The sequence below is a fragment of the Aythya ferina genome (genome assembly GCF_964211825.1).
Source record: "Aythya ferina genome assembly, chromosome: 4".
In the NCBI taxonomy this organism is placed as follows: domain Eukaryota; kingdom Metazoa; phylum Chordata; class Aves; order Anseriformes; family Anatidae; genus Aythya; species Aythya ferina.
In genome coordinates, this window is record NC_140300.1 from 28,760,681 (window position 1) to 28,777,228 (window position 16,548).

The 16,548-nt window shown below is 38.0% G+C and overlaps 1 protein-coding gene across 10 annotated transcripts in view; it reads right to left on the reverse strand.

The window, feature by feature from the left end:
• The window catches only part of CLOCK (clock circadian regulator), a 61,597-nt gene that overhangs the window by 31,164 nt on the left and 13,885 nt on the right, over positions 1-16,548 (reverse strand). For all 10 annotated transcript variants that reach the window (XM_084518439.1, XM_084518441.1, XM_084518443.1 and 7 more), the window contains 5 exons: positions 14,723-14,784; positions 4,891-5,004; positions 2,349-2,439; positions 565-624; positions 12-160 (listed from right to left, as the gene is read on the reverse strand). In XM_084518439.1, coding sequence (XP_084374565.1) covers positions 12-160; positions 565-624; positions 2,349-2,395 — 256 coding nt within the window. In that variant the 5' untranslated portion in view covers positions 2,396-2,439; positions 4,891-5,004; positions 14,723-14,784. The remainder of the gene's footprint in view (positions 1-11; positions 161-564; positions 625-2,348; positions 2,440-4,890; positions 5,005-14,722; positions 14,785-16,548) is intronic.

Genomic DNA, 16,548 nt, shown 5'->3' on the forward strand with positions numbered 1-16,548 from the left:
GTTACAATTACCTTTGTGCTTCCGTAAAAAGTCAATGCTCTTCTGCAGTACAGTGGATTTATCCATCTTCCGAGCATTGCCTGGAAGCATGGAACCCAGCTCTTTGATAAGTACATTAAACTGATCTCGACGTTTCTTTTCAGACTTGTTTCTAGACACTCTGAAAAACAAAAGAGAAAACGTTTTACAGCAACTATGACACGTACTTAAAATAAGATTCGTTCTACTGCCAGGTTCCTGATGGAAACAACCCCTTCAGAATCTCTGCCGTGAGAACTGACACAGGAACACCTACTCGAAATCACAGACACCAGTTTTTGAAGAATGGTTTCTTCATTCATGGAGGGGTGCACCTGAGCCTTCAGAATAAAGCTCCCTTAAACAAAGATACAAATAACTGAACCACAATTACAAATACACAACATATCTAGAGAATAACAGTAAGAGAATGCTGTTAAATAATATGGTTGATTACACAATAATCACATTTTTATTCTGTTTAGAAATCTTCTTGGTTGATCCAAGTATACAACATTTCTTAGCGTAGGTAAGCTAAAAAATTACCTTTTTGCTTTATCTTTGTCATCTTCTTCCACCAGCCCATCAAAAATGCTTCCATCATTTCTGAAAGATAAAGAAATAAATAAATGAGAGAGGGTAAAATCTCTCTCTTCTGGCGTGCAAACACAACAAGGAAGAAAAAAAAAAAAAGACTTCCATATTCATCACTCATTCATCTACATAAAGAAATTGAAGAACTGTTTTACTGTGATGTCTCACAAGGACCATCAGCAATAACCCGAAACCAAGACACCTACAAGTTCTTCTTGTAGGACATTTACTAAAGAAAAAAGAAAGAAAAAAGACATTTACTAAAGAAAAAAAGATGTACATTTCTGACATGACCCAAATTATTTTCAGGCTTCTCATGATAACTCACAACCCTGTGCAAACCCTTACTTGAGCACTACTTAATTCTATTTTTCCATCTTTTTGATTATTTGCATTACCTTATCCTTTTGAAAACATCAGAGAACAAAAATAATTTGTTACCTCTACTTATTCACAACTCCTATTACAAATATGACAATAATTTACAGTAAGAAAGTACATTTTTCTTAAGTAATGAAGTATCAATAATGGAAGAGGGCTGTGAAATATGCTATACTTCATCCACGCAAGTGATATTATAAATATACAATTGACTCTAAACAGTACCAGTAATTATTCATTATATTTGGTTCCTAACCAAGTATCATTTATTTTTAACTCGACAATTGCCACTGTACTGCTAAAGAGGTCCTAAAATACCAAAATCAGAACACTTTTTCCTTTCAAGATGCCTTAACATACTTCATACAATACCTTTGTTTGATTTCCTTTTAAAAGTCAAGGCAAAACCATTCTGTTTTCTAAAACTGCTGTTCACATTTTGTTTGTCCCATTTCTTCTGCCTGCTTTCAGCCTATTTAGTTCTGTCCTCTCACTGACTGCTGTGTGTCCACCCATTAACATCAGGCTAATTTTCCAACATAGTATTTCCTTCCCTTGAGGCAAGTCCATCTAACAAGCTTACTTCATCTCTCTGATTTGTAACTGATAAATCATCAAGCAATCATACAGTACAGACAGTGGTGATGTTAGGAAGTAACTATTTTCTATATCACTGCATAAACGTAAGCTTTCAGAAGGAATTCTTATATTCAATTGGCTGAGGTTTCAGTGAAAATCAACAAACTTCACCAAAAAATGAAAAGTCAGATAAACATTTTAAAAGGTTTACTGTACATTTTTATTGTTATTTATTCAGAATGGGGTTGACTTTCTATAAGTATTATGCAAGTTCCATTTCCTGAAGTCTCAAAACCAGCATATTAAGGACCTAGTATCTATCACCTGAGCTCCTAAGAAAGTCCAGTGTAAGGAATCAAGCAGAAACCATGGCTCAGCTATTACTTTTCCCTTGAAATAGGTTAGCAGGTCACTTTACTGTCATCTGCAGCACCACTAATCGTTTAAGTGTATTTGTTTTCCTTAATCAAATATTGAAGTACTTTAAAAAAAATAAAAATCAAGTAAACAGAAAAAATCAACTCAACTTGCACAGATGCTGTTCCATGTCTGAAAAGTCATACATTTTAAGATTAATCTCAAACAATAAAAACATTATTTCCAATGACTCTAAATGAATCTAAAGATTATAAAAATAACAGTATCAAGGTAGCAAAAAACTCATTCCTTGTTTTTGCATAAATTACTGTTCTCTATATATTAACTCTAATAATACAACTATTATAGAAAACATTGAACAGAAATTCCCCCCAAACTCTCAGTGTCTCTTAACATACCTGTCTGCAATGGAGCTCATTTTATGGGTGCTTATGGTAAAAAACATAACATATCACACTTTAGTCTTGTGGTAGACATTTGTACGTTTGCCTGTAAGAGAGGAAAAAAATCAAAATGTGACTCTGGAGGAACAAACGTGTATTTCAGTAGAGCATACCGAAGTTTTTATTTGCTCTATAAACTGCTTTTAATCTTCCCCTCTATTCCAACCATCTGCTCTGCACCCTCACCTTCTTTAATATAGCCTACATTACCTTAATAACCTGGACTTTAATATTTTATTTTACATGACAGAGCTTAAGTGCCACAATGAACAAATTTGAACTAAGCCAATAGAACCCTTTTTCTGACTACAAATTCAGATATAGCTTTTTATTGTTATTTCAACGATTTTATCTAGAAGACTTATATGATTTTGAAGGTTGAACAGATGTAAAATAACCTCCTAGTTAGTAATATGTTCCATCTGGAAATTGTGCAAACAGAAAGCATTTGGGAAATAGTATTTTACAGCTGTTATTTATTTCTTACTATAATTTCTTTTTGAGCACATTTTTATATTAGACGTGAAATTACAAGATGATACCTATTAGAAAGTGATCCTTATACCGAGCTAAATTCATAGCTAACCTGGCCATTCCTTAAAGCAGTCTTTTATTCATTACAAAGCTTCAGTAGGAGGTTTTTGCTTGCCTTTTTTTTTTTTTTTTAAAGTGTATATGTTATTTTGAATAAAGAATGTGAATTAAACATTAACAGTGAGAGAAGGGATTTAAAATTAAAATAAGTATTTAATTCAACTAGTACCTATTCCAAGATACCCAAAAATTATAAAATTGCACAGATATATGGAAAGGCCAAAAACCAAAGATAATACAATTAAACCTCTCCCTCTGATAATAAAAAGTCAGCTGTCAGAGGCTGCTCGGGGAGCAGCAGGACTGAAACATTGTCAGCCATTAAGGAACAACTGTGTGCAGCAAAAAGTTTTATATAACAGCTAAATTTGCAGATCTTCAGGAGTTTTTATATGCTATGAACTTAATAGTATAAAGGCATTACATTTATTTCAAAGGAGCTGGTTTTAGCTACTTCAATGACTCATAGTTTCTGAGCAGGAAGGATTTGTTTGTTTCTGGAAGTGCCAAATCCAGCGGAACTTGCAGTGTTAATACCACAAGAAATATGGCAGCTGCTACTCCAAGGTCCAGACAGCCTGCAAAATGTTCCAGGAAAATCTTATCCCAGTTTTTGAATAGATAGGGAAACTGAGGAAGAAAGCTTATGTTCCAACCAAACTGTCTCATGGTCTACAACAGCCACATACTAAGAATGTTTGATTCACAAGATGAGCTTTTTTTTTTCTCTCCGCAAAGCTTCAGAACTGAGTGACGCAGAAAAGTAAATGGGAAAGCTGGGTTGCAGCACAATCTCAAGGTGCATCACAGGGTGTGCGTGCTGTTTTGCCCAAGAGCCCCACAAGACCCCTTAAGTCCCCTTACCCACTTCTTCAACTAGTAAGGCCCAACTTTGTCTTGCCTTTATTCTCCAGAGACACTGGAAGTAAACCATACCTTCACTCCAATACTTCAACACTGCAATTGCACTGGCCATTCCCACAAGTTAAATTCCTCAGATTAGTTGGCCATGGTTTATAAAGTCACTAAGCTGTACCATTTGAAAAACAGCCAGAAATAGCAGGACAAAAATAAATTACGGAGAATTGTTTGTTCAAATTCTTGTCAAAAGCAATCAACAGAGAGGTTAGGTTGCTCAGCAGTAAAAGGAAACTATCGTTACTGGCAGAGAATTAAGTTTTGAATCAAAAGCCAATTAGAACCTTGTTTTTATAAAGCTTGTACAATGTACACTAACACAGATAGCCACTAACTACATTTTCAGCTCTGTGTTAATTTTTCAACAAATTTGGGAACTAACATTACAGGGATCAGGAATAATATGAAATTCCATATGCTAAATGATATACAGTTCCACTAATATGAAAAAGAAAAATCTGTGTGTAACTAAACACAAAAAAAATCTTTGACATAACTGATGTATTCATTATGCAGAATCAGAATTTCAGAATCAATATTCTCCACTTTAACAAAGCACTCAATTTCTAGAATTCAACAATATCATTCGCTTGTTACTGTATACAGATCCTATGTCAGAACTGGTGACCCAGACAGATTTGGTACCCAAGACAGTTGAAGGAACTGATAGACTATACGAAATGCACCTGTAGTGCATTTTCTCCCTCTTTTTAAGGTCTGATCATTCTCTCTTTGCATCCAAAGCTGCAAAAGGCAGCTTATCCTCAGTGGTTATGCGTGTCAGTGGATAAGACTGCAGAAATAAATCCAATGAAATCAGGCAACTTTAATGCAAACAGTACAGAAATCAAAGACTATGTATAAGAATCAAATTCAGTCATTTTCTGCAGAATATAAAACACTTCTTTACCATTGCTATTCAGCCCTTCAGTATTGATGACAGAAAGCCGTAGGAGCTTTATTAATTACAAGAATACAATTTTACCTTTTACACTTTGGGACTTGTAAGTAGAAGTTTCAGGGGTGAAACACTGTTTCTTCTGAAGAATTATGTGGAGTTAAATGTATCCTCTGCTGCAGAAAAGCATTAAATTATGAACTGTAAAAAAAAAAAATCAAAAAGGAGGGTTTAAAATTAGTAAATTTTATAAATATGTTTTAAATAAAAGAGAAATAATAATTCCAACATGAGTAATTTATAAATGCAATATCCTGCCTATTAAAAACACGCCAAATATTTCACTATCAGAATTCACCTTGCCTTAAAGCTCTTTCCTTGTTAAGCACTATATTCTTAAATGATTTCATCTCTGCTTCAAGCTGTCATTTTATGCCAATCTTTAATCTTGATGTCATTTTTACTTTTAAATGTGGTATCAACAACACCATCTACATCTTTGCTTCCATATGCCACCCTCAAATAATTTCTATATAACATTATTTAAACATCCTATTTGCTGAAACTCTTACTTGGGTTTCCACTGGCTTTCTCAGTGATGTCTTCTCGTCCCCAAAATTGTGACTCTTAGGACTCCAGAATGTGCAGAATGCTGCTGATGACTAGCAAAGTTGCCCAGCTGCATTATTGCTACTGCCTCAGACACAGCCATTAACCCCTTCTTTGAAAACCCAGTTAAAAAATCCTTTCAAAAATTTATTCCAAACTTACCTCACAAATGGAGTATTTCCATAAAAAACTCACCTCTAGTTTAAATAATCAGTCACTCCTGACTTCTTTATATGATTACTTTTCAATTAAATGTATTTTATACACTTCTTCCCTTGAACTATGCTACTTTCTACATGTCTAAGTCACCTGAAATCAGCTTTTTCTCCCATCATTATCTCATTTCTCTGTGCCTATATATTCGCTATACAATATATCCATTCCATTTTCTATGAATGTTATTATAAAATGAATTAAATTTTAAAAAATAAGGTGGCTTCTAAAACTAAGCTTATGCTACTCTTAAATTCATTAATGTTACTGAAAACATCAGAATTATCTCTATTTTTTTCTTTTTTAAAAAAGTATTTGATTAGAAAAATTAAATTTCTTCTTCCCTGCAGGTAACAGAGGCTCTTAAGTGGTTAAAACAGAGGTGTAAACATTAACATAGGAAGTTAAAGCACAGCAGACCAATCTGCCAAAAAGAGAAAAACAATTACAGCATGATTCAATGAAGCCACTCGCTCTTTTCTGGCCAAATAACCTGCTGGCCCATTGACCTACTTTTTTAGGTGCTCGCAGGCTCCTCTCCTCTTCTGTTTTGTTCCATTTGACAAGTGCAAACATTAACGGTGACAAAGAGTCCCAGGAAGGCTAGGTTACAGGGACTGCAACATGAAACCTGTGTTTTTAAACTGCTTTGAGTTGAAGAACTCTGCCAACTCTCGCCCAGCTCCTAACAGAGCTCTAATGAGGAAAATTTTAAATCTCATCCCCGCAGTATGTAGAGCTGTATTTTTTTTTTTTAAATCTCAATTAAACACTTAGGATAAACACCACGGACCTTAAGCACAGAACCGTATTTGTTAATGTCTAAAGCAAAATGAAAAAAAAAAAAGGAAGTTTTTAAGGATATTTCAAAAAGGGATTTCAAGATGAGGAGGAAATGAATATGTTTATGTTATAAAAGAACATAGGCAAGCTTAAACCAGACCAAAAGGAAAGCTAATCACAGTGGAAAAGGTTTTGTAACCAAAACCACACAGATTTCTAACTCAGTCGAAATGGCATGCATGTGAGAGCTAGCAGAAAGGTCTAGACGCCTACACAACAGCACTGGGAGCCACAAGTGTTCAAAGGTCACAAGTCTGTCTCCACAAATCATGAGGGTTTTTTTTAATATCATGAATTATTTGCATTTGTTTCTATCTCTCGTACACATTTGGCACAAGTTTTCAAACTTTTCTGCAATGACAAAGGCTAGAAACTTACTATTTTTAAGAAAGCTAAGTTCCTCAATCAAAAGCTTCAGCTGCTGCCATCGAAATACAAATTATTAATACACAACATTGCTCAATCTGCAGCAAAATCACAAAAGCTAGCAATGCTGCAACCTCTGGGCTATGCTGACTTATCAGTCACAGAGAAGCACGGAGTTATTGGGTGGCCAAAGAAACGTGGTTCTGAGTAAGTCCTGGGATAAAAAGCCACAATCCAACCTCAGGTAACAGTGAAAAGTTTGCATCACCTGATAAAATGCTCTGTGTTATAGACTGAAGGAATTTCAGTAACTGCAGTCCAATTTTGTCATCAAGGCTGCTTTGCACACTGACAATATTAAATCTTGGAAACAAGTTCAAAGATTGAATAAAATGTGAAATTACACTACAGTCTTGCTCATGACATATTTTGTCAGGACTAGACTGGAAAATAGATGAGACAACAGCCAGTGCATTGCCTCTACTTCATTTTCTGTACAGTCAGTGACTGAAGCCTTGATGTCTCCAGGACTTCATTTTAACAGTAACTTAGCTAAATATTTCTGACAAAGTATCAATATTGTCCTTATATTGCAAACAAGTTTTTATATAACTGTCTTGATTTTTTTTATATGTAATGTTTTCATGACTTCACAGATTGCAGCCCTCAGACAGAATTAATGCAAATTGATTAGGAATTATATAGGAAAATATAGGAAACAATTCAGTTTTCCAACAGTGCACCGTCTGCAAGCTGAAGCAGATTAACATCCTTAATACAACCTGATCTCTGTGCCATAATCCTATTTTGCCAGGGGCACAAACTAGTGATTATAATCACTGAGGATTAACTTTAGAGATCTTGTTTAAAGAATCAAAATCACAGGACAGCGGTCAGCACCTCCACAGCACCCGATGCCCCACAACTCTCCAGTAACAGAGCGCAGTAAGCAAGCCAAGGAGCAGGAAGACCACAGCAAGTCAGTACCTTCCTCCCAACACCAGCATATCACCAAGAACCTAGTCATTAAACTGATTCTGAAGATAATTATAAACCTTTTTGATGCTCCTTTCCAGGAACAAAGGAATATTTATTTCTGTTCATTTGGACTACAGACTGCCTGGGTTTTACTCTAGTGGGACATCCCACCACAGTGGACAAGCAGAGAACCATACCTCACACCCAGAATAACGCATTGCTACCACTCATGCTTTGCACTTTGTTCTTCCTGTTCTTCCCTCCAGCCCAACCAGTTTTCTCTTTAGCCTTTTCTTTTTTTTGGATAAAGAGGCAGAGAGGAAAAGGGGAAGTATTTGCTTTGTATTCCTCTGTTGTAAGCATGGACTTCAGGAGAGAGCAGGAGAGCTTTAGACAGCTGAAGCACAACCTGCTCTCTAACCTGATCATGTTTGGCCTAACTGAACCAGTTAGCACGTTTCGAGATAGTTCTTCTTTGCTTGCAATGGTAGAAAACACCACCAGAAAGCACATCAGGGGAATGCAAACAGCACTATTTAACATCTTTGTCAGTGACACGGACAGTGGGAATGAGAGCACCCTCAGCAAGTTCGCTGATGACACCAAGCTGCGTGGTGCAGTTGACACACGGGAGGGAAGGGATGGCATCCAGAGGGACCTGGACAGGCTGGAGAAAGGCCAAGTGCGAGGTCCTGAGTCTGGGCCAGGGCAATCCCAAGCACAAATGCAGACTGGGAAGAGAATGAATTGAGAGCAGCCCTGAGGAGAAAGACTTGCGGATGTTCATTGATGAGAAGCTCAATGTGAGCCAGCAATGTGTGCTTGCAGCCTAGGAAGCCAGCCGTACCTTGGGCTGCATCAGGAGTTGCATGGCCAGCAGGGCAAGGTCCCTCTGCTCCACTCTCGTGAGACCCCACCTGCAGCACTGTGTTCAGATCTGGGGCCCTCAGCACAAGAAGAACATGGAAACGTTAGAATGAGTCCAGAGGAGGGCCACTAGGATGATCAGAGGGATGGAGCATCACTCCTACACTCAGACAGGCTGAGGGCGCTGGAGTTGTTCAGCCTGGAGTAAAGACAGCTATGGGGAGACCTTGTAACAGCCTGCCAGTACCTAAAGGGGGCCTACAGGACAGCTGGGGAGGGACTCTTTGTCAGGGAAGTGTAGTGATACAACAAGGAGGGATGGTTTTAAACTGAACAGGTTGGATGGGGCTTGGGGCAACCTGGTCTGGTGGGAGGTGTCCCTGCCCATGGCAGGGGAGGTGGAACTGGGTGGGCTTTAAGGCCCCTTCCAACCCAAACCATTCTGTGCTTACACGATTCCGAGTGATTGATCCCTCCCCTCATTAATCAAAATGTTAAAATGTTACAGTCTGAAACTGATGTATCTCTCTCATTTTCTACCTCAAAATAACAAAAGTAAAGCAAAGTAAGATGATGGAGCTGAAAGGAATTCCAAGAAATGCTGTCCAAACTTTGCAGCTGAAAACATTATTCCAACAGCTGGGAACAGTGATATATTCATCTATCATGTTAAACAATCCAACTGTACTGTTGGTCTGTACTTGTGCAGAAGAGCTGAGGCATATCAAATGTCATTTCTTGTAGATAAACACGCTTTACCAGCAAACATGTATCTTTACCTGCTCCACAGGAAACCAGAGCAGGAGAGCGCTGCATCTACTACAGACATCCACATCATTTCCTTCCAGCTGGCCTTTCAATAGTGCAGGCTTGCTTAGGTCTATTTTGCAGAAGACAAGTACACATCCATGTGCGATAGAATAAAGAAAGCGCAGTAGGATGGCTGCCTGGTGGTGTGGGCTGCCACTATTAGAGTAATTCCTCCTATTTCAAGTCTGTTCCTGTGAGACTTGCAGAAGGAGGCCAATTCCAAGCAGACATGAACTGCCTGGCAGGTCTATTGTGGCAGTGGTTAGAGCTATCACAGTTGGTCCAGTTACGATGGCACTTGGATGGCTGCATACTGTTTGCCCATCGACCTGTTTGTGCATAGCCCCCACAGAAAGCAACAGCTGGAAGAGCCTGCAGATCACCATGACTGGGAGGCAACATAGCAAACAGGGAGGTAAAATGAGGTTCTCAGATAAAGTTTGTCACATCAGATTAAGAAGTCTGTTTAAAAGACATCCTAAGTACCATCCTCACAGAAACACGGATGATAAGGGTTAGAGGAAAAAGCAATTCTCTTCTGCATTCTTCCCACGTTAGCCTGTCCTGCTACTGGGAGAACTCTTTGCTCTCCAACTTGGGCCTGAATACAGTTTGCAACTCCCATCCCTCCAGCTCATGGTTAGAGGAAATACCCATCTCCCATTTCTCTGTTCAGACCCTTTGGGCAGATCTCCCCTTGACCAGCTGTTCTGGGGCCACCCTTCCACCTCTCTCCTCTGGAGTCTGCCTCTCCTTCCCCGTCCTCAGCACGGAGATTGGCATGCAGCTCCTTACCCTGTCAGGAGTTTTGTGCTCCAGGCCAGCTCTTCGACACAGTGCGGCTCTCTAATGTTGGTTCAGACTCTGACTCATCAATTTGACTTCCCAGCCTGTCCTTAGACCTGACTCCTTGTCACGAACTTGCCTGACAATCTGGGCTCTTGCCTGAACCTGGTTACCCGCCCCAGCGAGCAGCCTGCCCTTTCAGCTCCCTGCAGCAGCTGGGGAAGAGTTCAGCAAGTTGCCAGGCTTCAGACAAAACTGCTCATTGACAGGGGGCAATGAAGGCCTCTTCTGGCACTCAAGCACTTCTCAGTCTTTTTCCATCTCTTTCCAGGTTGCCTGTATTATCTTTGCCCTCTAGGATCTGAATTAACCAAATTAACTACAACTGGAGATTCACTATGTGCCCATTGCCTCTTGTCCTGTCCTTAAGCACCTGGCTATCAGGTCAATATTCTTCCATACTCTCATTTAAGATATTTTTCTCAGTGCTTTGTACTCACAGATCCTTACCGGAGATTCCTTTCCCTCAATAACAAAGCCATGCAAGCGTGACAAAAATAATGCTTGCAAATCCTGTGCAACTAGTCTGTACAAGAGGAGGACTGCAGCTACATGTTACAATTCCACTTGCACCAGTTTTTGTTTATAAGGCTCCTCCCTGCTTCTTGTCACTCTTCCTGGACTTCAGCTCTGGCCACAGTGAAGCAGATTTGTGAGATGATGTGCTTAAAAAAAACACATAACCACACTCACAGTTTTAAATACCTTTATTGTTATGTTCTGTTTAAAACCCGTGGCTTCCTGTACCTTTGAAAATTGGCACAGCTGAGGAACAGTACAAAGGGCAGCAGGAACCTCTTAACTGAGTCTGCCACTTCTGGGTCTGTAACAGGGAACCAGGTTAAGTCTTGAGAGTACACACCGTGTTTGCACATTGAAAATACAACCTAGCTCATAATCAGGACTGTCTGAAAAAATATAACTAATGCCTCCAACAGTACTTAACAAAAAACAGTACTTCTCAGCACAAGTTTTAACCAAGAGAAGCTAACCTGTTAATGAGACGATTCAAAACTGAAAACCGTCATGCCCCTGAAAAGCTGTTTACTTTAATGGGATTCTGGGCAGGAACAGCCGGCAGTCAGCTCAAGAAGAGATTCCAAATTTGTGTTCACTGTGCAGAGGAGAAAGTGCTCTAGATTGTACAAAAATCTTGACATTCTGTTATTCATGCTCACATGAGGGAACTAAACTTGGTATATTTCACAATGAACAAAAAATCCCACGTTCCTTCCTCCATCCTCTTAAATAAAAGAGAGGATGTATGCAATTGACAGGTTTCTTTCTTTTATTTTTTCTTCCCATAAGTTGAAAGGGGTAAAAATACCTCCCCTATGCTCAAAAGCTGAAATCCCTACTGAATACTGTTAATTACCCCATAAAACTTTGTGCTAAGTACAAAATATTTTATACAGAATAAAATTACCTGGCAAAAAATTATTTTCACTTGCTGATTTCTCAAAATTAGCAGAAATTTAAAGAAAAAAAGTTTAAAATACAGTAGCAAGTTGTCTATCCCCAAGTCACCGCTTTGAGATGTTTCACCCAATTACAAGTGTACGTAATTATGACACATTAGCAATTTTAAGTGTTTTGTATCAAACACATTCAGGTGCTAGTTTAAACAACAATTTGTCTAAAATGGTTTGTCACATTTCTCACAGAGGAGAAATAATAATAAGAATACTATGAAATCTAACCAAGGAGAAAAAAAATAAATGTAGATTAATATCTATTATATCTATGTGATTAATGTAGATTAATATCTATTAAGATTAATATCTACACTAAGAAATGGGACAGATCAAATGTTAAACTTTTTTTCTTCTACCCCAATAACAGGAAAAAATGCCTAGATATAGAAAATAAACTACTTTTTGTGAACTGTCCTAGCAAAAATCTGTTATCAAATTCAACAGCTGTAATTATTACACATTCAAAGAAACCGTAAATTAAATTCTTCAATTCCATAAAACATTTCTGCTGTTTTGATAGAAATCCATGTTTAAAAGGTAGAAAATGAGACCTTACAATTATTATTACTGCAACAAAACCAACGCATTTACCTGCCCACTATAATTAATCTTGCTGAAAACCCACAAACCTACAGGTTTGGTGAGCAGCTTAAGTGCCAGACTTTTATTAACAGCGCATGTCTCTGCTGCAAGGTGGACAGGGCAGGGCAGTTTAAAGTAGTTGCTGAAATGCACACAAATGAACCTTCCCAAAATTCTACCCTAGGCCAAGAAAAATCAACCCAAGGAAGATTTAATACTTCTTTATAACCTAAATGAACATGCATAATTTTACATGAAGAGTCAGACTGACTAATCTGAAGAAAAATAAACGTTTCTTGCTGTTATCACTACTGCACTCTAAAATCTTTAGAGATCAAAGAAGTCAACAGATGGCCAAGACAGTCGGTAAGAATTTAAATAATGCAAGTTATTTCTGCACCCAATGCCTTTACAGTCTATTTAGAAGAAATTTTAAAGTATAGCTATGAATCTCATGTCAGTTTTTCTTGATTTACAACTCACCTTACCTTTTTAAGGGACAACCAGCTCTTTCACATCAACCGAACAACTTAATCCTCGAAGATACCATGATCAACCAAATCCAGAAATATCTCACCACTTCTCAGTTACACAAGTATTAAAAAGGGATGGAAGGGGTTGAGTGAGCAACATGCCACGCTAGACAGCACAACAAAATGAACTCAATTATTTTATTTACTTATAGGAGACAAAGACTTATCCCTAGCAGCTGCATAGGGCACTCACCTAGGATGTGGGATAAACACACTAAGTACCTCCTCCATCTTAGTCTGTAAGTGAAAATTACTACACGTAAGGTAGCAGGAATAGGATATGCATCGGCCACGCGGGTAATGGCACGGCTACAGATACTAGTGACTTCATAACTAAATGTATTCCTAATCACCTTTACCAAATTGCTCGGTAAAGCTGAAAGTCTTCAAGATAATGTGACCCTCCCTTTTTTTTTTTTTTTTTTTTTTTTAACGAAAGTTATTATGGACACTCATTTCCACAACTCCATTAAAATTCCCTCTTCTGCTAGCATTGCTGTCTGCAATCACAAAGCCAACACAGCCTAAAGCTGGACCAGCCTAAAAGTAACCCAAACAATGTTTCATTCAGCTAAATCAGCTAACTTCGTTTCACCATACAGCTGCTCAAAAGCAACGTTGGCACAGGGCAAGGGGAAGCAGTGAATCACCAGGTTAGACACATCTTTTGGCAACAATGCCAGTTCATTCTGACCTACCTCATGCGTTAAAATGCAACCAGAGAACAAAATTAGGAGACGTGAGATTCAAACTTGTGCTCAGAGAAATAAGCTTTGTTGTTACTACTTGAGAAGCCTGCTCTGTATTTTAGATGAAACATTTTCCTCTCGCATGCATTGCTCTATCTCACATGGCAAACTGCGCCACATCATATTGCAGGCAGAATGAGGTTTGTATACATGCACTGATCCAGACTCACGAAGAGCTTCTGGATATAAAAACAAACCCTGAACTCAGCTTTGGAGTCAATGGGAAACTCATGCAAAATGCAAAGCAGAGGAGTAGCTACACCTGGCATGTTGCTAGGTAGTTATCAATCTATCTGTCAAGCAACACAATTATCACAAACTGTGACATTTTTAAGATGATCATCAGTATGCATACATATATATATGATTATTCATCTGGATGAATAATATGAAGCTAAGAAAGTTTTTTGAAAGAATGACTTACACCAAGAACGATTATTTGTAACTCTTACGGTTGTACAAGTGAACCAAGAGGACATATATAAAAAAAACAACAAATAGAAGTACAGTTGAAAACAGCAACATGCAAGAACAAACGGCGGGTGTTGTAGAAAGCTACCAGTACTCAATCTAAAACGTGCTTATCTCATGCAGAAATGCAAGCATGCAAATAAACCACTTTAGAACTATCTTGTGATGGGCACTGTTTTTTCCAAGTTGATTGCACAATCCTCGATCTGTGCAGCTGTGCAAGTGCTTCTGATGCTTAGATTTCCCAGCATGCGTGACTCATGCACAACTAAATCATTCTGTAAAGTGTTTGTGAAGAGTAGACTGCTTCACTGCCCGAGGAATGGAGTAGGTAGTGCACTTCATAGGAAACTGCCTTAGAAAAGAAAGAGGAACTGAAAATTCACATTCATGTTACCATAAAATGAGAGAGTAGGAACATTTTTCTGTTCAAACACTGAAGGACATTCCAAGTCAAAAAAATACCAAACTAGCAGCTTCTCCTCTCTGCAGCTCCCTCTCTCCCCCCATGTCTGCATTAGCAAACTTTCTGTTATATTCCTAAGATTAACAAGATTTAACAGAAGTAAAGACTTACTTTTTCTAGAATTCTGTTGTCTGCTGGTGGGTCCTTCAGTATTTCCTTGCCAGTACAACTACCTGTTATAGAAAGAGCAAGTTTACACATTAAACAAGAATTCCATGCTACAGTTATGAATTCCAGACACCTGCACTGCAGTACTCTCCTTCATCTCATCACACAAAGCACTAGAGTTTGTCAAGAGAACTTTTAGTATAACGATCCAGGCTCAACTGGAATTACAGTGCTTGCAAAACCTGCGATACAGGACGCGTCCTTCATATTACATATGCAACAAGTGCCTTAACAGGAAAGAGGAAAAAATAAAAATAAATAAAATAAAAAAGCCTTACAACTGGTGCACAGAGGAAGTGTCTGTGCACATTTCAGCACGTTAGCTGAAATGTCAACTGTTGTCTTAACTGACAACTAGAAGAGTCTTCCTGCCTTGGATTTGTCTTGTCCCTAGAAGCCCTTTGCAAAACAATCTGTAACCACTTTTCAGATACAGGTTAAGGCATCCTTTAGCCACCCTGGAAGATTTAAACAAGAACCAAAAGGAAATGGAACATCAGCCAACAAAATCGGTCAATAAGAGGACTTGTTCAGACAGGGAAGACAGTACATTATAAAAAGAAAGAATAGTACTGCATGAAGTAAGTAACAGTAATGCGGCAACAGAAAAAGTGTACGAAGTCAACTCTAATTTTACTCTCATCTTTCCTTATACACATAGAAATAAAGGAAGAACATGTTTGCTTAAATATTCAAATGTCAGAGTACTCAACACATTTCTGAAAGTACAATTAACACCATCAGAGGGAAAATCACTGTAATTTGAATTAGCACTGTTACATTTGACGATTTTTAGCCTTCTGTGTTTCTAAAGCCCAATCATATTATGCAGATATTTTGTTTATTAAAATTCTTTGTTCATTCTCCTGAGCAGTAGAAACATGTACTTTCTTTGTGAATTGCTACTGACACACGCAGAAACTTTCAGAGGTTGTGCTTAGAAAGTGGAGCTTGGAAAATCCACTGATTCACCTTCTGAGGTTCAGCAGAGAAGCAGCAATAGCAGACCAACAAATTCCTCTTCCCATAAATTACGATGGTCTGCAAAACATTGAGCCCAGTCTACTTAATTGTATATGAAGTTGATGATTATGATGACAATATTACACTTCAAACATCAGGATTTTTTTTTAACGAAAACTTTTTAGAGCTTGCAGAGAAATTCACATTCACAACAAAATTTCTCAACCATTTCCACTCCCTCAGTGCTTTCAAAAATATTTTAAGATCATGTTTAATGAAAGACAGAAAACAATACAACCGTAGAATTCTTAAGCCAAGCTTCTTTAAGCTTTGCTGCTACCACGTTTCAGATAAGAACTTTCAAGATAGGGTGTGGGGGAAAAAATGTAATTCCTCAAACTCAGCTCTTATTGGTATTTTCAGGAATTCATTTTCTGTCCCCATACTTACATTTAAGCTATAAAGAGTTTCAAACGAGTGCTCAAAGGTACTTATATCAGAACTATTAGTCTCCTGTACTATCTACTATATTTAACACCAAACCGTATCAACTATTCAGGACCACACTCACTATATTTGCATGATTCTCTAAAATCTTCGGGCTTCCATCTGCATTTTTCTCTTTTGCCACTCTTCAAGGTTTTCTTTCACAGAATCATCAGACTACACTACTTCTATCTACCTAAACATGTCTCAGTATGTTTGATTCTTGTCCTCTTGAAGTCTTCTCTGCACTCTCAAGTTCTCAACACCTCCCAAATTAGCATCACCATATTTTATTAGCAAAGACTTAGAACCTTCTCTTC